The sequence below is a fragment of the Dictyostelium purpureum genome (genome assembly GCF_000190715.1).
Source record: "Dictyostelium purpureum unplaced genomic scaffold DICPUscaffold_321, whole genome shotgun sequence".
NCBI classification, from domain to species: domain Eukaryota; phylum Evosea; class Eumycetozoa; order Dictyosteliales; family Dictyosteliaceae; genus Dictyostelium; species Dictyostelium purpureum.
The window spans coordinates 5,001-26,389 of record NW_003519657.1 but is presented as its reverse complement, the minus strand read 5'-3'; the positions used below and the strand labels follow the sequence as shown (position 1 = coordinate 26,389).

At 25.2% G+C, this 21,389-nt stretch overlaps 9 protein-coding genes across 9 annotated transcripts; 4 read left to right on the top strand and 5 right to left on the bottom strand.

The window, feature by feature from the left end:
* Positions 1 to 201: 201 nt before the first annotated feature.
* Positions 202 to 1,323, bottom strand: DICPUDRAFT_82764 (uncharacterized protein; the record flags this gene model as incomplete). Its single annotated transcript, XM_003292075.1, has 1 exon — positions 202 to 1,323. One exon carries the CDS (start codon positions 1,321 to 1,323, stop codon positions 202 to 204), a length of 1,122 nt encoding a protein of 373 aa, XP_003292123.1.
* Positions 1,324 to 1,982: 659 nt separating this feature from the next.
* DICPUDRAFT_89691 (uncharacterized protein) lies at positions 1,983 to 2,433 on the top strand (the record flags this gene model as incomplete). Its single annotated transcript, XM_003292082.1, has 3 exons — positions 1,983 to 2,005; positions 2,088 to 2,237; positions 2,316 to 2,433. 3 exons carry the CDS (start codon positions 1,983 to 1,985, stop codon positions 2,431 to 2,433), a joined length of 291 nt encoding a protein of 96 aa, XP_003292130.1.
* Positions 2,434 to 2,806: 373 nt separating this feature from the next.
* Positions 2,807 to 3,256, bottom strand: DICPUDRAFT_40098 (uncharacterized protein; the record flags this gene model as incomplete). The annotated part of the gene is made up of 2 exons (XM_003292074.1): positions 2,807 to 2,942; positions 3,057 to 3,256. The coding sequence occupies 2 exons, from the start codon at positions 3,254 to 3,256 to the stop codon at positions 2,807 to 2,809; spliced, it is 336 nt and encodes a 111-aa protein (XP_003292122.1).
* Positions 3,257 to 3,478: 222 nt separating this feature from the next.
* Positions 3,479 to 6,305, bottom strand: DICPUDRAFT_73240 (uncharacterized protein). Its single transcript, XM_003292073.1, has 5 exons — positions 6,271 to 6,305; positions 5,068 to 6,183; positions 4,853 to 4,866; positions 3,811 to 3,827; positions 3,479 to 3,495 (listed from the first exon to the last, which is right to left on the bottom strand). The coding sequence occupies exons 1-2, from the start codon at positions 6,296 to 6,298 to the stop codon at positions 5,081 to 5,083; spliced, it is 1,131 nt and encodes a 376-aa protein (XP_003292121.1). The 5' UTR covers positions 6,299 to 6,305; the 3' UTR covers positions 3,479 to 3,495; positions 3,811 to 3,827; positions 4,853 to 4,866; positions 5,068 to 5,080.
* A 1,462-nt stretch (positions 6,306 to 7,767) lies between these two features.
* Positions 7,768 to 8,757, top strand: DICPUDRAFT_40083 (uncharacterized protein; the record flags this gene model as incomplete). The annotated part of the gene is made up of 2 exons (XM_003292081.1): positions 7,768 to 8,176; positions 8,246 to 8,757. Coding segments are annotated over 2 exons (921 nt in total), but the record flags the coding sequence as incomplete, so codon positions are not given.
* A 5,002-nt stretch (positions 8,758 to 13,759) lies between these two features.
* DICPUDRAFT_57761 (soluble NSF attachment protein alpha isoform) lies at positions 13,760 to 15,168 on the bottom strand. The gene is made up of 2 exons (XM_003292072.1): positions 14,824 to 15,168; positions 13,760 to 14,559 (listed from the first exon to the last, which is right to left on the bottom strand). The coding sequence occupies exons 1-2, from the start codon at positions 14,981 to 14,983 to the stop codon at positions 13,847 to 13,849; spliced, it is 873 nt and encodes a 290-aa protein (XP_003292120.1). The 5' UTR covers positions 14,984 to 15,168; the 3' UTR covers positions 13,760 to 13,846.
* A 643-nt stretch (positions 15,169 to 15,811) lies between these two features.
* On the top strand, positions 15,812 to 17,576 carry DICPUDRAFT_156811 (uncharacterized protein; the record flags this gene model as incomplete). The annotated part of the gene is made up of 2 exons (XM_003292080.1): positions 15,812 to 16,314; positions 16,397 to 17,576. 2 exons carry the CDS (start codon positions 15,812 to 15,814, stop codon positions 17,574 to 17,576), a joined length of 1,683 nt encoding a protein of 560 aa, XP_003292128.1.
* A 99-nt stretch (positions 17,577 to 17,675) lies between these two features.
* Positions 17,676 to 19,157, bottom strand: DICPUDRAFT_82757 (uncharacterized protein; the record flags this gene model as incomplete). The annotated part of the gene is made up of 4 exons (XM_003292071.1): positions 17,676 to 18,332; positions 18,409 to 18,617; positions 18,691 to 19,024; positions 19,101 to 19,157. 4 exons carry the CDS (start codon positions 19,155 to 19,157, stop codon positions 17,676 to 17,678), a joined length of 1,257 nt encoding a protein of 418 aa, XP_003292119.1.
* Positions 19,158 to 20,256: 1,099 nt separating this feature from the next.
* Positions 20,257 to 21,090, top strand: DICPUDRAFT_156809 (uncharacterized protein; the record flags this gene model as incomplete). The annotated part of the gene is made up of 2 exons (XM_003292079.1): positions 20,257 to 20,473; positions 20,579 to 21,090. The coding sequence occupies 2 exons, from the start codon at positions 20,257 to 20,259 to the stop codon at positions 21,088 to 21,090; spliced, it is 729 nt and encodes a 242-aa protein (XP_003292127.1).
* Between the last annotated feature and the right edge of the window lie 299 nt (positions 21,091 to 21,389).

Here is a 21,389-nt window from a genome sequence, read left to right as displayed (position 1 = left end):
AATAAAAAAAAATAAAAATAAAAATTTTCGTATTTAAAAAATTATGATAATTGGTTTTTTATTTTATTAAAAGCATTTTTAAATTTTCGTAATGTTTTGATTTAATTTAATTTAATTTAATTCCATGGGCCTGTATAAATTTCTGTTAGTTTTATTTTTGTTTAATTTTTTTTTTTTTTTTTTTTTTTTTTTTTTTAATATTTACCTTTTATTTTTATTCATTTCCTTTTTTAGATTTCTCATTATTGTTCTTTGTTTGACTTCTTTACAACGATAACACTCCCCAATTTCTTTAGGGTGGCCAATGTGGTGGGGTTGACGGTAGTGTTTGCTTTTATTATATTTTACAATGATTGCACCACATCCGTAATGATCGCAAACAATTGAATCTTTATTATAGTCATCTTTTTTAGCTTTGAAAATTTCTTTACAATCCTCTCTAATTTTGTCAAGTTTAACAGTATGCACTTTTCTAATATGAGATTGAACTGATTTTCTAGTTTTTGCTTTATAATTACATTCTTTACAAATTAAATCCCCATTAACTTCATCTAATAATAGATTAACTTGATGAATTGGATATTCTGGTGGTCTTCTTGGTTTTCTATCTTTGTGTGGGGGTGGTTGTTGGTGTAAATCATCTTCGATATCCTGCTGATCATCCTGAAATGGATATATGATATCGTTTTGATTGGTCAAAAGTTGATTCTCTTCAATTAAATTATTAACTTGCTTAGCTGTCATTGTTGCAGTTGGTGGTTCTGGTAATGGTAGTGGCTGGAAGGAAGGTAATGCCTGTGATAAAGGTAATGGTTCGGTTAATGGAGGTGGTTGTTGGGCAACATTATTGGTGCCATTTTCAAATACTGAGTCACTATTTGAATTATCTTGTTGTTGGGGCTGTGGTAATTGAAAAATATTACTGCTATCATAAATACCAACTGGACTACTATTTTTAAATTCCATTTTTTCCAAAATATTATTATTGTTGTTGTTATCTTCTTTATTAATATTACTATTATTGTTGGTATTAATATTATATCCTTCATCTATTATTTCATTAATATTTGAACTGTCATTTTCAATTGAAAATGGAACGATGCTTGGTGATGAAAATAGCAAAGATGGTTCATTACCAAAATTGGGATCAATACAAAAGGACATTTGATTTTCACCCAAAATATCAATGTCCTCTAATTCATCGTTTTTATCGAATCCACCAAACAACAATGTTTCTGGAGAAAGAAAGGGTGTTAATAAATCTCTTTTTTTATTATTGCTATTAACATTATTATTTAAACTATTGTTGTTATTGGATAACATTTTTTAATTGTTGTTTTATAATTTAAATTAATTTTAAACATTTATTACTATTATTTAATTATATGTTGTATTATTGGTTAATTTGGAAGCAAATAATAAGAAAAAAAAAAAAAAAAAAAAAAAAAAAAAAAATCAAAGAAAAAATATTGGTGATACGGATCTCGTAATTTCACCCATTGTTTTGAGATTAAAAAAAAATCTAAATTGATCTTTAAATTAATATTATTTTTAAATTTTAAATTTTTAAAAAGGAAATTAAAATTTTAAAATTAAAAATAATTTTAAAATCTATAAAAAAATAAAAAAAAAATTAATTTTAGAAAATTAAATAATTAATTAAATTCTAAAATATAAAATTAATTTTTTATTTTTATTAATTAAAATAAAATCTATATTTTTAAACTATAAAATATAAAAATAAAAAATAAAGAATTGAATGTGTATCTTCTTGAGTACTTAGAAATAAATATTCCTATTTAAAATTTTCTTTATCTATTTATACATTTAATATATAATTAAATGATAAAAAAACGAGAAATATATATTTTTTATTAATTTTTTTTTTTTTTTTTTTTTTTTTAAATTTTTTATTATTTTTTTTTTTTTGTTAAAAATTTTGTTTATTTTTATTTTGTTATATTAATTAATAAGAAGATAAAATGAAAGTTACAGTTGACTTAAGGTAATAACAAATGGGCAAATATAGATGTAAAAACATATGATTTATTGATTTTTACTAACCCATTTTTTTAAAATATTTATAGTGGTGGTTTGGAGTTGTTATTCGATAAAAAAAAAGTTCACCAAATTGAATTTTCAGATAAAAATGAAATTCCATTAAGAGAATTAATTTTATATATGAGAGATAATTTACTTAAAGAAAGAGCTGAACTCTTTGTTGTTGACAACACAGTGTAGGTATACTTTACAATAATAGCAGTATGATTCAATAATAGAAATTTGTTATACTAATACTTTTATAAATATAATAGTCGTCCAGGTATTTTAGTTTTAATTAATGACGCCGATTGGGAACTTTTTGGTGGAATCGAATACAATGTCGAAGATAAAGATACCATTACTTTTATTTCAACTTTACATGGTGGTTAAACAAAAATAAACGAATAAAAAAAAAAATAAAAAAAAAAACGAAATTTGTAAATAAATAATTTATATAAATAAATTTTAAAATGGTCCTATTTAAATAAAACCTTTTTTTTTATGAAATAATATAATATTAAATTATTATATTTATTATATTTATTATATTTTTAAAATTTTTGTACAAAAAAAAAAGATAAAAAGAAAGCTAATACTTTTATTATAACTAATAAAAGTAGTTATTATTGTCATTAGTTATAAGTTATTAGTTATTGGTTATTATTATTATTATTATTATTATTACTATTATTTGTTTTGTATTGTATTTATGTAAAAGGAGAAATGGTAATATTTGTTAAATTTCGTTCGTTTTTTTTTTTTTTTAATAATTATTCGATAAAATAGTTTTTGCTTCATTAATTTTGGTTGCTAAATATGATGATCCGCCTTTATCTGGATGGTTTTTGATCATTAAATGTTTGTGTCTAATTTTAATTTCTTCTTTAGTTGCGTTTTTGCTGTAATTGATAATAATTTTAATTTGAAATATAAAAAATAAAATATTGTAATAGTGTAAGTATAAAATCTATGAATATTACTAATACCGTTAAAATTAAAATGTAATGACTTACTCAATACCTAAAATAGAGTAAGCTTCATCTGGTGTCATTTTAGACTCGAAGCCTTCTTCTACTGTTTCCATATTAAATGATTTTTTTGAAACTTCAAAAATAGATTGACTGTTTCTAGCTCTTTGGACTGCTCTAACGATAAATCTACCTGTATATGCCATACCGGCAACCATAACACCAACAACGAATGGAGTAGCCATATTTTTCTTTTACTTTATTTATTTATTTAATACTATACTATACTATATAGAAATATTTTATATTCTTTTGTTTTCTGTTGTTGTTATATTATTATTTCTATTGGTTAATACTATTATTATAATTGAAAGATATTATAACAATAAGAAATGATAATAGAAAAGTTGAAAACTAAATATAATGCGAAAGAACAAAATTATCGTAATAATTATGCAAAAAATTTATAAATTGTTTTTTTAAAATTTTTAAAATTTTTTTTTTTAAATATTTTTATTTTTTTTTAATATTTTTTCATTTATTTTTTTTTTTTTTTAATTTTTTTAATTTTAACGAAAGAGTTATCAATTTTTGATTTTAACCATTTAATAAATGTCCTTTTAAATTAGACATATTATTATATTTATTACTATATATATTTATATATCTTTTTTTTTTTTTTTTTTTTTTTTTTTTTTAAATTCAAATGAACAATAATAAAAATAGTGGCAATAAATTACCCCCATGTAAGTGTTTTAAAATATTAATATTCGTTTTTATTTGATCAAATATTAATATGGTTTTGTTTATATATAAAAGATATCGATGGAATATCAGCTTTACTAGGATCCAGTATTGCTACTATATTTTTACAACCATTTGATTTTTTAAAAGTAAGACTTCAAGGTAGTGGATTTAATGCAAATAAATTAGGTTTAGGGGCAATACCAACAGCATCAGTAGTAAACACTGCCACTATTAAACCAAATATTAGCGTCATTGGTACATGCAGAGATGTTATAAAAAATGAGGGATTAAAACAATTTTGGAGAGGATCATCACTCACTGTTATTGCTGGAGGTATAGCGTGGGGTGCTTACATGCATTTTTATGAAACCTACAAAAACTTTTTAAAAGAAAAACAAGGTGTCGATCAATTATCAACACCAGTTCATTTTGTATGTGGTGTTGCAGCTAGTATTTCGCAAGTGTTTATTACCAATCCAATATTTTTAATTAAAACTCGTATGCAACTTCAAAAGCCAGGTTCCCCAACTTATTACACTGGTTTAACAGATGGTTTTAAAAAAACAATATCAGCTGAAGGTTTCAAAGGTCTATATAAAGGTGTAATACCTTCATTATGGTTGACCTTACATGGTGGTATTCAAATGAGTTCATATGAACATATAAAACATTATTTTTCAAAAACAAATTCAAAACCTTTAAGTTCATTGGTATGTATCTTATTTCATTTATAGTTATAAATAATAATTTATATACTAACATAATATCTATCTATCTATTTATTTAATAGGGAGCAACTGAAATTTTTATTGCAAGTAGTGTTTCAAAATTTTTAGCATCAACAATTTTATATCCATTCCAAGTTATTAAAACTAGACTTCAAGATGAAAGAAATATTCCAAATAAAAATAATGTCAAGGTTTATAATGGTACAACCGATGTAATTTTAAAAATGTACAGAAACGAAGGTATCCATGGTTTCTATCGAGGTCTAATTCCAAATACAATCAAAGTAATTCCAAATACTTCAATAACCCTATTGGTTTATGAAGAAATTAAAAAAGTTTTTCAATTATATTATTAATCGTAATAATAAATAAATATTAATTTATAAAAAAAAATATTCATTATATTTTATTTTCTTGGTAAAAAAAAAGATTATTATTTTGATAATTTTGTTAAAAAAATATTATTTGTTTTTTTTTTTTTTTTTTAAATATTTTCTTTAAAGGATAAAATCAACATTAAAGAATTTTTGTTTTATTAAGTTTTTTTTAAGTATACAATAAATAAATAATACAATTAATGTGTATATAAAGTGTTTAGAAACATTTTCTGTGGACAATTGATGGACCTGATTCGTCATATTCTTCTTTTGAGATCCACATTTGTTGGAAAGTTGAGAGTGAGGCTAAAATTGAACCACCAATCCAGACAGAGTATTTACGTTCTGGTGGGGCAATGATTTTAATTTTCATGGTTGATGGGGCTAAAGCAGTTAATTCTTTGTTCATACGATCAGCAATACCTGGGAACATAGTTGTACCACCTGATAAGACGACATTACCGTATAAATCTTTACGGATATCAACATCACATTTCATGATTGAATTGTAAGTGGTTTCGTGGATACCAGCTGATTCCATACCTAAGAATGATGGTTGGAATAAGGCTTCTGGGCAACGGAAACGTTCGTTACCGATGGTGATGACTTGACCGTCTGGTAATTCGTATGATTTTTCTAAGGCAGATGATGAGGCAGCAGTTTGCATTTCAGCTTCAAAGTCTAAGGCGACGTAGGCTAATTTTTCTTTGATATCTCTGACGATTTCTCTTTCAGCAGTGGTGGTGAATGAGTAACCACGTTCAGTTAAGATTTTCATCATGTAATCGGTTAAATCACGACCAGCTAAATCTAAACGTAAGATGGCATGTGGTAAGGCATAACCTTCATAGATTGGAACAGTGTGGGAGACACCATCACCTGAATCCATAACAATACCGGTGGTACGACCTGAGGCGTATAATGATAAGACGGCTTGGATGGCAACGTACATGGCTGGGGTGTTGAAAGTTTCGAACATAATTTGGGTCATTTTTTCTCTGTTAGCTTTTGGATTTAATGGGGCTTCAGTTAATAAGACTGGGTGTTCTTCTGGGGCAACACGTAATTCATTGTAGAAAGTATGATGCCAGATTTTTTCCATATCATCCCAGTTGGTAACAATACCGTGTTCAATTGGGTATTTGAGGGTTAAGATACCTCTCTTTGATTGGGCTTCATCACCAACATATGAGTCTTTTTGACCCATACCGACCATAACACCAGTGTGTCTTGGACGACCAACAATTGATGGGAAAACAGCTCTTGGGGCATCATCACCAGCGAAACCGGCTTTGCACATACCTGAACCATTATCGATAACTATTTATAGTAAATTAAATTAAATTAATAATTTGTTTTATAAAATTTTTTAAAAAAAAAAAAAAGAAAATAAATAATAATAATTACCTAAAGCTTGAACATCTTCACCTTCCATTTTATTTTATATATATTTATTTATTTGTTTTAAAAAAATTTGAATGAAAAAAAATAAATTATAGGATTTAAATAGTTTTTTTTTGCAAAAAAAAAAAAATCAAAAAAAAAAAAAATCCAATTTTTTTTTTTTATAATAAAATCAAAAAATTTTTGGATTTGCATATTTTATTGTAAAATTATTTTCTGCATAATAACTGAATCTTTAAAAAAAATCGATTTTTATTGGTTTTTTTTAATATTTTTCTTATGAAAGAAAATTTTTTTTTTTAAAAAATAAAATATTAAATAAATTATTATTTTTATACAATAGCTATTTATTATTATCTTGTAGGTGAAATACAAAAAATTGATTGCTGTTATTATTTGATTATAATTAGTTGCTAATATTTTGAAAAAAAATTATTTAAATAACCACAGTCATATTCTATAAACTATAATTCATTACTTATAATATGTTTATCTATTTGTTGTTTTATTTGTTTTACATTATATATACTTAACTCACTTTAGAGCTATATTACAGGTTGAAATTGCACTTTGAACAACTAAAGCGTGAGGTGACCAACTTAACAAAAGGGAAATTTTTTATTTTATACTTTTATTTTGAACTCCTACTTTATATGTTCAAACCCAATGGGGTACTTATACTACAAGGTTCAATGTTTTTACATATAATATCATAATTAATTGATTTAATCAATAAAATGATTTATTAAAATCATGATCAATTTGAATAATGATAATAATCGCCTTTTTGGCAAAATAAAAAAATGAGATAAAATAGTTATTTATGTATAGTTACACCAAACTATTTAAAAATATAATAATAAAACAATTTAAAATTATTTAAGTATTCTTTTTTTTACTATTTCTTTTTTCTTAGCTTTAACTTATTAAATTATATTTATCACAATTATTGCTTATTAAAAAATATTATTTAGGGAATTTTTTTTTTGCTCCGTCCCTCCAAAAATTTGAAATTTTTTTTTTTTTTTTTTTTTTTTTTTTTACAGTTTTATTTTTTTTATTTTTTATTTATTTTTTAATATAATTAATTTAGTTCAACTAAATATTTTAGATAATAGATAAAATTTTAGAATAAATTATTTAGTTTTCATTTTTTTTTTTAAAGATATAAATGGTTAAACTAAATAATAATAATAATAACAACAATAAATAAAAAAATGGATAATAATAATAATAATAATTCTGTAAATAATAATAATATAAATAACGAAAATATTGATAATCAAATAGGAAATGAAGATGATAAAATTAGAGTTGCAATTAGAGTTAGACCATTAAACAGTAAAGAGGGTGAACAAAAAATACCATGGATACTTTCAAATGATTCTATTGGTTTGGCTTTAAATAATAGTGTTAATTTTACCTATGGTAGGATTATTTTTTTTATTGTTATTTTTTTTATTTTTAAAGTGAATACTAATTTTCTTTTTTATTTTATAAGATTACGTTTTTGGTATTGAATCAAATACAATAGATTTATATAATGCAATTGCCAAAAATATAGTAAAGTCTTCGTTATATGGTATAAATGGTACAATTTTTGCATATGGTCAAACATCATCCGGTAAAACGCACACAATGAAAGGAAGTGAACAAATCCCAGGTATTATTGGTTTATCAGTTAATGATATTTTCCATTATATAGCAGAATCAATTCACGATAGGGAATATTTATTAAAGGTTTCATATTTAGAAATTTATAATGAAGAAATCAAAGATTTATTGAACCCACAAAAATTAAAGCTCAAAATTCACGAAGATATATATAGAGGTGTTGTTGTCAGTAATTTAAGAGAGGAGATGGTATCATCACCAAATCATATTTTTCAATTAATGAAGTATGGTGAAGGTAAATATTATTTAAACCAAATAGAAATTTTATAAATCAAAAATTTTGCTAACTTTTTTTTTTTTTTAGAAAAAAGACACATTGGTGCCACAAATATGAATGATTTTAGTTCTAGATCACATACAATTTTTAGAATGAATATTCAAAGTACAGATAAAACAAATGGATCAATTCAAATGTCAACATTAACATTAGTCGATTTAGCAGGTAGTGAAAGAGTATCATCAACTGGTGCAGAGGGTGTACGTTTAAAGGAAGGTACTCATATTAATAAGAGTTTAATGACATTAAGTAATGTAATTTCTAAACTTAGTGATGAGAAGGTTCAAAAGAAGCATATTCCATATAGAGATAGTAAATTGACTCGTATTCTCCAAACTTCATTGGGTGGTAATTCCAAGACAGCCATCATTTGTACTATAACACCTGCAGTTACTCACCAAGAAGAGTCAATTTCTACATTAATGTTTGCCAGAAGAGCCAAAAAAGTTAAAAACAATTATAAAATTAATGAAGTTGCCGATGCAAACACAATGATAAAGAAATACGAGGTAGAGATTCTCCAGCTTAGGGACCAGTTGGGTAAAGCCGAAGAGGTTAATGTAAAATTAAGGAGTACAATTTCAACTTTTAATGATCAATCAAATACAAGTATGTTTTTAAATAATAGTGTTTCAAGTATTTTGACTCCAACTACAACACCAAAGCATTTAGATCAACCATTAAATGATAAGCAAACCCAACAACAACCAATAGAAGATCAAAGTGATTCTGATGATACCAGTACATTTAGTGGTTTAAAGAAATTCAATGAAATTATTAAAAATTTAGAAGAGAAGAAAGAAATATATCAAAATAAAAATAAACAAAAGAAAAGAAGAGATACATTAGATCCAAGTGTTTTATTAAAGAAGCAAAAGGTCCAAAGTGAGGGTGAGAGAGAAACAGAAATAAAATCAGATAGTGAAGATAAAGATTCCTTTGAAATTAAACCACTGGATGATACAACTATAGAAAAAATAAAACGTTTGGAATCACAATTAACTGCCCCACCAAACTCTGTAAATATATTAAAAGATGACTTAAACTCCATTTATGACGAATTAGACCAAAACAAGCAGCTTATTACTGAATATGCTGAAACCGTAGAGTTATTTGAAAGCAAATTAAAAGAAAAACAAGGTGAAAATCAAGAGCTCCTCCAAATTATTGATCAATGGGAAGCTGAATGTCAATCACAACAAAATCAAAATAAAGAATTACAACTAAAAGACCAAGAGAAACAATCAACAATTGAAGAGAAACAAAAACTACTCGAAAAAATCCAAAAAGATAATCAAGAAAGAACTAAGGAGCAAGAGCAATTACTTGAAGAGCAACAACAATTAATAGAGAGAATGCAAATGGAAAATGATTTAGCAATTTCAGAAAAACAGCAATTGATATCAAAAATGGAATTGGATAACGAGATTAAATCACTAGAATCAAAAGAGTTATTTTCCGAATTTAAACAATCAATATTCGAAAAAGAAAACTTAATTGAACAAATGAAAATTGATTACGATACCAGTTCTCAAATTTTGACAGAAAAGAAACAAGAGTTTAATAAAATGTTGGGTTTCCTTCAAAAGTCTTATGAAATGGCACAAAATCTTGAAGATAAATATTTAAACAATGATAAAGAGCAAAAGAAGCAATTAGAAACTTTAGCCGATTCCTACTTTGAATTAGAGACAAGCTATCAAAATCAAATGTCAATTAATGAACAATCTCTTCAAAAGATTGAACAACTAAATGGTGACATTGAAAACTTTAAAAATCTTTGGATTCCAGTTAAAAAGCAAGTTGCTGATTACTTTGAAGAAAATCAAGCTTTTAGAGGGTATATTTTAGAATTGGAAGAAAAGTATAATTGTTTGGTAGATCTATATAATAATATTGAAAAGAACTATACTTTTAATGGTGGTACAGATGCTGCTGAATTCAATGAAAAGTCTCAACAAGAAATCTCCGAAAAAAATCAACAAATCGAATCACTAGAATTTTCAAACAAACATTTACAAGAACAATTGGATAATTTACTTGTTGAAGTGAACCAATACAACCAAACTACCAAAGCCATGAAAAGTCAACTCTCAGAAGAAAAGAAAGATAAGCAAAAACAAATCCACACTTTAAATACAGAGATTTCTACCCTCAAATCCAAACTCCAATCATTAGAGAAAACCAATTCAACATTAGAAGGTACATATCATCAATCTGAACAAACTAAACAATCCCTTATTACTCAAATTCAATCACTTGAGCAGGACCTTGCAGTTGCTAAAGAAAAGCTCAGCTTGGTTGAACAACTTGAACAAATTAAAAAAGATAATGAATACTCTATTCAGCTATTAAAAGTTCAGCTTGAAGCATCGCAACAAGAAACCAATTTAGTTAAACAAACCTATAGTGAAATGGAATCAACATTAAAAGCTGCCCAAAATGAAAATCAACGTCTTTTACAACAAATGAATGATTTTTCTTCAACTTTAAATAGTATTAAAGTAATGTTTGAAACTATTCAGCAACAAAAACAAACCCTAGAGGTGGAATTTCAATCACGTATTGACTCATGGGATCAAGACTCTGTAAAATATAAAGAAATTATTAATAAGCTCGAACAATTTAACCAATTCACTCAACAATTATGTAAAGATGCAGTTAATGAAAAGAATCAGGATTTAGTAGAGGCCGAAAAGCAATATAACCAACTATCAAATAAATATAATACACTTTATAGTAAATTCTCTCAAGCCATATTAAATACCCTCGAAAATCAAATTTCATTTGAACAAGAAAAGAAAGATACTATTGAATCAATTCAACTACTTCAATCAATCGAGACTGCTTTAACTAAAGAAAGGGACCAATTGATTAATAATAACCAAAAGCTACAAGACCAATTAGATACTTTTGAACAAGCTAAACAAAAAGAAATTAGACCCCTTCAACTTGAGTTAGAATCAAAGAGAGCGGAGCTTTTAAAACTTTCATGCCAATATGTCGAACAAACTAAGCAAGTCACTCAATTATTAGTTAGTGTTGACGAATATAAAAGTAACCAATCTAAATTAGAAGTCCAATTAAGTGAAAAAAATGAAGAAGTTTCTGCATTAAAATTAAAATCTGTCGAAATTGGCGCTCTTAGAGAAGAAAACAACAATCTTAATAACCAATTAAACAAATTAAAAAAAGCACCAAAATCCCAAGTTGATCGTGAAAAAGATATGCAAAGAAAAGAATTAGAAAAGCTAAAAGAAAAATTCAATACTATCGAAGGTAAACTTAAACAAGCCAATCTTGATAAAAGTACAATTCAATCAGAAAAGCAATCACTCGAAAAAGATATTAAAGATTTGAAACGTTCCCATGCAGAAACTGAAAAGGAATTAGATAAACTTAAAAAGACCCATTTAGCTGCTGATGTCAAGGCTAAAGATTTCGCAACTCTCAATAAAAATGTTGAAACACTTACAAAATCTCAAGATACACTCAAGGCAACTGTTTCAGAATTAGAAGGTGAACTTTCAAAAAAGAAAACCGAGCTTGAAAAGAAAACTGAAGAAATCACAACATTAACCGCATACAAAGAAGAGAAAGAGAAATGTTTAGAAACAATAACTGTTGATTATGAACACAGTACAATTAAAAACAACAACTACGAAAGTCAAATTACCCAGCTTACAACCGAAATTATCGATCTAAAAAACAAATTTGAAGAGCTTTCAAACGACAGTAAAATGAAAACCGACCAATTAGAGAACAGTCTTGAGGAAACCATTAAAACCCTCCAACAAGCCAACAAAACTAAGGATGAATTAGATGCTCAGTTATTGTCATTGAATAATATTTTTGAAGATTCAAAATCAAAATGGGCCGTAGAAATTGAAGAAACAAATAAAAAGATTCAATCACTTCAAGATTTATTAGAAACTAAAGAAAAAGAACATAACCAAACCAATGAACAACTTAAACAACTACAAGATCAATATAACCTAAAGACATGGGAGTACAATGATTTAGAATCTCAATGTAACCAATTAACCAAAAATCTTCAAAATACCAAACAAGAACTAGAACAACATGAAAACTCAATTAACTCACTTCAAAACAACTCTTCACATAGAATTAAAGAATTAGAGGCCGAAATCTCTAAGCTTCAAGATAATCACCGTGCTGAAACTACTGAACTCAGTCGAATCAATGGTCAGCTCTTAGAAAAACAAAGTCTCCTCGAAAATGATAATGTGCAACTCAATGAACGTATTCTTCAACTATTACATCAAAAATCAAAACATGAAACTGAAATTCTTTCAATGGAATCCAATATATTAGATTTAGAAAATCGTATTAAAGAATTAAAGGCAAATACCGAAAACATTCAATCTGAATTTGAAATTGAAAGAAACTATCACAAAGGTTTAAATGAATCAAATATTAATAATATCAAACAAATCACTGAGGAGTTGGATGAAACTAAAAAAACAAACACTCAATTGCAAAGTAAAATTTCAAAAACTGAACTATTACAACAACAGCAACAACAACAATATCAACAGCAACAACAACAATTACAACAACAACTACAGCAATTGCAACAACAACAAACCCAACATACCCAACAGACTCAACAAACCCAACAAGCAAGTGAAGAACAACAAGCACTTTTACAAAAACTTAAGCAATTGGAAAAAGATCTCGAACTTTCAAAACAAGAAACCCAAAGAGAGCAACAAAAAACAAGCTATGTTGCCGAACAATTTAAAATTAAAGAATCTGAATACTTGGAGACCATCACCGATTATGTCACTAAAGAAAAAGAATTTGAAAGAATTAAGCTTTCTTTGAAAACAAGTTCAAATAAAATTAACTCTCTACAAGAAACCATTAAAAAACTACAACAACAACAACCACAAGAGGCCAATCCAATTATGCCAAAACCAATTCTAGCTAATCAAAACCCAATTTTAAATCATAATGGACAACCAATTAAATCTATTTTAAAAAAACCTCAATCAAAATTAATAATAGTACCAAGAGAGCAACAACCACTTACAATTTCAACTTTAAATAACAACAATAATCTCATTGAACAATCACCATCATCTCCACTATCCGCCTCCTCCATTTTAACCTCATCTCAGTCCATATCTAAATTTGTTTCTAAAAGATCGGGTGGTAACCCAGCAGAGCAAAATACCGATTTAACCTCGTCAACATGTTTTAACAATGTGCCACAAGAACAGAATAAAAAAGTTAGATTGGTAATCAAACAAGGCAATAATACTCCAACAAATAATTTAATTACAACCTCCACATCAATTAAATCAAAATCCTCCACATCCCAAAATAAAGAAAACAATGCAAATAATGTTTAAAAAACATTAATAATAATATTTTTAATTAAATAATTATTGTAAATAAAACTCTAAAACTAAAACTAAAACAATATATTTATAAAAAAATTTTAAAAAATATTGTTAAATTAACTTTATTTGATATAAATAAATTTTGGCTTTCTTTTTTTTTTTTTTTTTTTTTATTATTGCTTTTGGTTATGTATGTATTATTTTTATATAAAGAAAAATTGAAAAAAAAAAATGTAATATTATTTTATACTAAAACTCTTTAAACAACTTCTGAATCACCACTGATGGTGTTTTTGATTCTTAATAAAATTGAAGTTTTCCATGAATCTAATGGACTAATTGAATTGAATTCAGCAACTTCATTAGTAAATTCATCAACATTATTATTTCTACAAGCTTGAATGACACCATCTAAAAGACGACATTCTCTAGTTGAATTGAATGAGGCTTGCATATCTTTATATCTTTGTAAGGCACGTTCAGCACCAACAACATCATCTGAAGCTAAATAACATAAACAAGCACGAAGGAAATATTCTTTACAACCCCATTGAGTAAGGTTATTATCTAATGAAGCAGCAGCAACTTGTTCATAGATTTCAATTGATTTTTCATAACGTTCTAATTGGGCAGAGAAAAGAGCAATCTTTAAGAGACATTGATGGGCTGATACGGTAGAATTTTCACCTTCAAAGTAATCGGCGGCAATTTGGTAACTGGCGATGGCTTGATCGATATCACCTTCAGCTTCATATAATTCTGCAATTTCTTTTTGGTGTTTAGCAGAGATAGCGAAACGACCTTCATCTGTATAGTATTCGATTGCTGCTTTTAAACAATTAATAGCGTCAACAACGCTACCCTTTTTATAACAACTTGCTGCTAAAACATAACTTGAAGCTGCATCATGTTTACTGCTACCCTTTAAAAAGGATTCAGCTGCTCTTTGAAAAGCTGAACCAGCTTGATCCCCTAATAATTTTTTTTTTAAAATTAAATTTTATTTTATTTTATTGTTAATAAAAACAATAATTAAATAAAGTTAAATTAAATTATAAAGTAATTAATATAAATTTTTCTATTTTATAAATTTTTTAATTATTTTTAATCTAAAACTAATGATATTATGGTTATTGTTATTATTATGGTTTTTTGTTATTATTTAATTGTTGTTATTACTATTACTATTACTATGAATTAACTATTATTGTTTATCTTTAAATATTGTCTATTTACATTTTTTGGCCATTTTGAATAAGTTACCAGCTTTGGTATAATCGCTAGCAGCATCATCATATCTTGATGAACCACCACCAAACATCTTTAAAAAGTTTCCACCTTTTAATCTTTTGTCGGCTGAATCTAAAAATTCTTTAGCTTTGGCTTCGTCACCCATTTTATTTATATTTATATATTGCTAAGAAAAAAATATCTAAAAAGGAAATCGTAATTGAATTATTTGTTTGGTTTTGAGGTTATTTAAAATAAAATGATATAAAAAATAAAAACTTGAATTAGTATTGCAATTTTTATAAAAACTATAACAAAGGTAATAAAAAAATAAAAAAAGAATAAAATAAATAAAATAAATAAAATAAAATATATACACACACACTCGATAGAGAATTAAAAAAAAATTAAAAAAAAAATTAAAAAAAAAAAAAAAAATTTTATTTTATTTTTTTTTATTATTTTTTTCAAATTAAATTTTTGATTTTTTATGCGACGTGTGTGTTTTTATATGAAAATATTAACATTAATTAAATTAAAAAGAGTTAAATATTAATTTAAATTTTAAGTTTTTTAAAAAAAGAGTTATTAGAAAAAAATTATTTTTAAAAAATAATAAATGATAAATGATATATAGTTATATAAATAATAGTATTAATAAAACTTTAATAATATTATGTAAAAACTTACAATATTAAAAAAAATGATGTTTTTATTTAGTGATATAAAATAATAGAGAATAAAATAATAAAGCTATAAAGATATAAAAGTTATCAATTAATAAAAAATAAAAAAATTTAAAAAATTTAAAAAAAAAAATAAAATTTTTTTTAATTTTTATCATTTTTTTTTATTAATAATTATTAATCATTGTTTGCATATAAATTTATATTTTTTTTTTTTAAACGAGTAAATTTATTAGATATAATTCAATAATCAATAATTAAAATTTACATATAATAGAAATATAATCATAAATATTAATATAATAGATATGTGCACATTAAGGGGTGTTTGGATATTAAAAGAGAATAATAATAATGGAGTTGATATAATTTTAACAAAAAGAATAAATACTGTTGAATGTAGAGTAAGAGCATTATCAGGATTAAACTATAAACCAATTCCAAGTGACAGTGAGTTATTACAATTGTTTAATACAGAATTATTAAAAGATTCACAAGGTTACCAAATTGAATCTCAACAAACCAGTAGCAACACCAATAATACCACCACTACCACTGCATCAAGTCAATCACTTTTATCACAATCATTACAAAACAAACAAATACAACAGCAACAGCAAACTACAATTTCAACAAATGCATCGACCTTAGTTAAAATATATCAATCCACCCCAAATACCCATATTATATCTTTGGGGAAAGATAAACTGTGGCCATTCATTTACATTAAAAAGAAAAACTATTATTATGTTACAATAGCCGTAGTTGAGGAATATTTAGTATCAAATAAAAAACCCTTACTTATCGATCTGTATGTGATAGATATTATAAAAAATTTTATTTTTTTAAATATTTTAGATACTAATTTAATTTATAATCACTCCAATATATAGACCCCAAATAACAGCAGCATTGAACTTTTTAGAAGAAATTTCAAACTATATGATAGGATTTTTTAATAAGCCACCACCTTACCCGGAAATACAAATTTTTTTAACTAATATTATACCATTTGGACAACCAATTGATACCAATTTCAACAATATTAAGTCAATGATAAGACAGGGTTTTCCTGCAACAGAAACATTTCAACAAAAAAGACCAGCATGGAAACCATTTTTACATAAAGGAAAGCAACAATTGGATTTTATTATTTGCGAAAATATTCAATGTATATTATATGACAATCCAAGTATACCTGATGTATCAAAAATATCAGGATCATTAATCTGCAAAGCTGATTTAGAAGGTATGCCAGAGGTTTCATTTTACTTTTTACCAAGCCCAAATAGCGATTCGATGATATCAAATTTATCCATAGACTCATCCGTACAAACCACATCCGATATAACCATAAACAACAAAATATCATTTTGTCCACCATTAGACCATTTTAAGGTGTTATCATATGGTGTATCTGGTGTCAAGGCTGTCCCATTAAGAGGCTTTTATCAAATGAAGGAGATATCTGTAAATAGTGTAAAAATATTAATTCAATTAAAACTAAATGGTGAAATGAACAATTCATTTGACTACTGTCTATTAAAGATCCCATTTAAAAACAGAGGTAATATTCTTCAAGTTAATGCATCTCCAACCACCGGTACCGTTCATATCGACTCATCATTAAAATCAATAATTTGGAACGTTGGTCAAAAGTTCACTGGTCGTAATTTAGAAGTAGCCTTACCCGCCGAAATTGTATTCACAAGTAATACCCAGCCACCAATCCCTCCTACTCTTATTGTAAGCGGTGGTAGTGGAAGTCAAAACGTTACAGCTTTTCCAAATTTAGCATTCCCCATTATAGACCAATCATCATCCGATGTTGATGATCCTCTCGATAAAGATCCATTTTGTATAGGTTCAAATTCATATATTAGAATATTTTTTAAAATTCAAAGTTGTACATTAAGTGGTTTAAATATAGACACAAAAAAAGTTATCATCTATCCAACTACTAAATTTAAATTAAATGTTGAAAGAGAAATCGTTAGTAATGACTATGTTATTTGGAACTCATTGGGTAGTTCAAAATACTCATACCAACCAAATTCTTTAGTAATAAAATAATTATAATAATAAAGTATAATAAAAATAATAAAAAAAATAAAAAACCCTTAATAATTTTTTAACTATACATTTATTGTTTAAACAATTGTTTATTTTTTATTAATAATAAGATAATAATCTTTTTTTATCATCATTTTCGTCGTCATTGTATAATGAAAATTGGGTACTATTAATATTATTACTATTGTTGCTGTTATTATTATCGATGTTATTATTATTGTTATTGTTGTCACCAATATTTATTCTACCCAAGCCTATCATTCCTAAGGATCTAATCTCTCCGTCATTATCTTCATCGTTGTTATTATTGTCATTATTATTATTATTATAATTATTTAAATATGGCGATACATTTGGTGAGACCAATGGTGATTGCTGACGATTTGACTGATAGTGGTATCTATGATCATTGCCAGGGGACATATCAATAGCGGTTTCGCTAATCGATGAGGGCGATGATAAAAGTGATGGTGAGGGTGAATTGTTGTCGATAAATTCTGAACCAAAATTATAAAATACTGGATATTTTGAATAATTTGCTCTAAACATTAATTTACAAAAAGATCCAATAAAACTGCCTTTGAAATATGGGTTAACTATAGCTTTTGCATCTTCTCTTGTTGTTAATCCATTACCAACTAAATATAAATGAAATGAACATAATCCAATTAATGTCCAAAATAAAAGAAATGCATAAACTCCAATCACTATTGAATAAGGTGCATGTCCGATAATATCAACTGCTTTACTGTAAATCTAAAAAATAAAATTAATTCAATATGGTTAGTATTATTCCAATATCTACTACTAATTACTGTTAAAACTATCATACCTTTGAAATATATACTATATGTAAAATTGAAAACCCAGCTGTTAACACTGCCAGTATAACGGTTGAAATTAAAAAATATACAAAATATTTATAATTATTTCTTCCCACACAGTTCCCTACCCATGGACAATGATGGTCAAATTCGAAAACACATCTATTGCATGTTGAACAATGTGATGCTCTGGGTGGTCTATAAAAATGACATGTTTCTAAATGTATAAATAGTGTTAATATATTTTAATTTTTAACAACAAGCAAGTAAGTAATGAATTGAATACATACTACAATAAACCCTTTTTATAGTTATACCATTATATAAACGTACTGTTTTTTTTTTTAATTTTTTCTTTTTATGTTGCTGTTGATTTTCAAAATCCTCCTCCAACTCTTCTAATTGCTGTTGTTCTAATAAATACTGTTTGTGTTCTAAGTAGTCCCTGTTTTCTTTACATTCCAATTGTTTTGGTATAAAACCAGGGTCTGATAATCTTGCATAAGTTAATGAACCGATTGAAAATAATAATATAAATGAATGTATTATTGGTATTATAACCCCAAACTCATTTGTTAAAAATGGTATAACTGTAATATAAAATCCGATTGAAGGTCCTATTATCTAAATATGATATAGGAGTATTAGCATAAGTATTGGTACTACCATTACTGCCCATCTATTGATTATAAATACATACCAAAAATAATGATACAAAATATAAATATTTTGACTCATTACCCTCACTGTCCTCCATTGGAAAATTTATATTTTATATATAATAATTGATTATTATTATAAAGAAATGAATAAAAAAAACCTTTGAATATTAATTTATCGTTTTAAAATATTTAATTTTAATTTAAAAATTTTATAATTAAAAAAAATTAAAAAAAAAAAAAATTAAAAAAAAAAAAAAAAAAAAAAAAAAAAAAAAAGGGTAATTGATTATAAATTTAAAAACCGACCCTCGATGACTTTAATCTTAACTTTTCCAAAATACTCCTACATATAAACTTAAGCTTAAGTTTAAGTAAAATTTTTTTATTTTTTTTTTTAAAAAACTAAACTAAACAAAAAAAATATACATAAAAAATAAGAATAAATATTTATAATTCTTTTTATTTTTATTTTTTTACATAATAACATTATTGCTGTTATTATTAATACTATTTATTTATTTTTTAAATAAACCTTTTTTTTTATTTTATTTTTTTTAAAATTTTTTTTAAAAAAAATTTTTCGTTTTTTTTTAAAATTTTTTTTTTTTTAAAATTTTTTTTTAAAATTTTTTAAAATTTTTTTTGTTTCTTTTTTTTTTTTTTTTTTAAAATATATACATTGCAAATACATAAAGTGTGTAGAAAATATTATTTTTAATCTATTCTAAATCGTCTAATCGTTAAAATACACTATAGAGTATAATAATATTACCATAATACCATTTTTTTATATTTTTATATGTTTTTTATATTTTTTTTTGTTCTATTTTTGTTTTGTTATTTTCGCAAAATTAACAATTAAATAATAATCCCAACTTATATAATATTCATTGTAGTAATAAGGAGCAATTTTATTCATACATATCATATAGTGTTTTTATTCGATTAAACCAATTTTTGAAAAAAAAAAAAAAACATTTACTAACCAATTTTTATTATAAATTTAGAATATTAGTTAGTTTTATTTAATTTTAATATTAATTTTATAGTATAGCATTGTTATTCAATATTTTAACTTTCAAAAATAATTAGTTTATAGTTTGTCAAAAGAAAAACGATTTAAGAAAAATATTTTATTATCAAATAGGATATAGTTTTAAATATATATATATAAATATACATACAAATATAAAAATGGAAAGAAAATATAAAGATACATCATCTGAAGAAGAAGATTCATTAAACGAGGATGAAATGGCTTGGATTCCATGGTATTGTAACTTAAAAGGAAATGAATTTTTTGCAACCATCGATGAAGATTATATAAATGACGATTTTAATCTTACTGGTTTAAGTTCATTGGTTCAATTTTACGATGGTGCTTTAGGCATTATTTTAGATTCTGATCCAGGTAAGCTATTTATAACACCACCAACAACAATCAAATAGTTTCTTTTTATATATCAATTATTATATATATTAATGTTATTTATTATTATTATTAAATAATTTGCAGAAGACCCATTAAGTGAAGATCAACAAGAAGCTTTAGAAAGATCAGCTGATATACTTTATGGTTTAATTCACGCTAGATATATTTTAACACCAAAAGGACTTGCTCATATGCATGAAAAATTTAAAAAAGCTGAGTTTGGTAGATGTCCACGTGTTTTTTGTCAAAATCAACCAGTTCTTCCAGTTGGTTTAGCAGATATGCAAGGTGTTGATACAGTCAAAGTATATTGTCCAAAATGTAACGACATCTTCAACCCTAAATATAGAAGACATTCCCATATCGATGGTGCTTATTTTGGTACCACCTTCCCACATCTCTTATTAATCACTTATCCAGAATTAATTCCAACCAAACCACCACAACAATATGTACCTAAAATTTATGGTTTCAAAATTCACAAATCTGCCAGAGAACGTCAACTTCAATTACAACAAAAGAAAAATAGTAGCCAACAACAACAAGCTAAACAACAACAACAACAACAACAACAACAACAGCAACAACAACAATAATAAAATAATAATATTAATAATATGAATAATTTTAAAATATATATTTTTAACTTCTTTTTTGAAAAATTAATAAAAATTTATTAATTTTTCAACATAAATTAAACATCATTCCCCAAACCATCATAATCACATTACAACCATCATAAAGATAGAAAATATATAACAAAATAAAAATAATAAATTAAAAAAAAATAAAAAATAAAAAACTATTAAAAAAAATTTAAAAAAAAAAAAAAAAAAAACTATTTTTATAAAGATTCTATAAATGTAAATATATAAATTGTTTTTATTTAGAATAA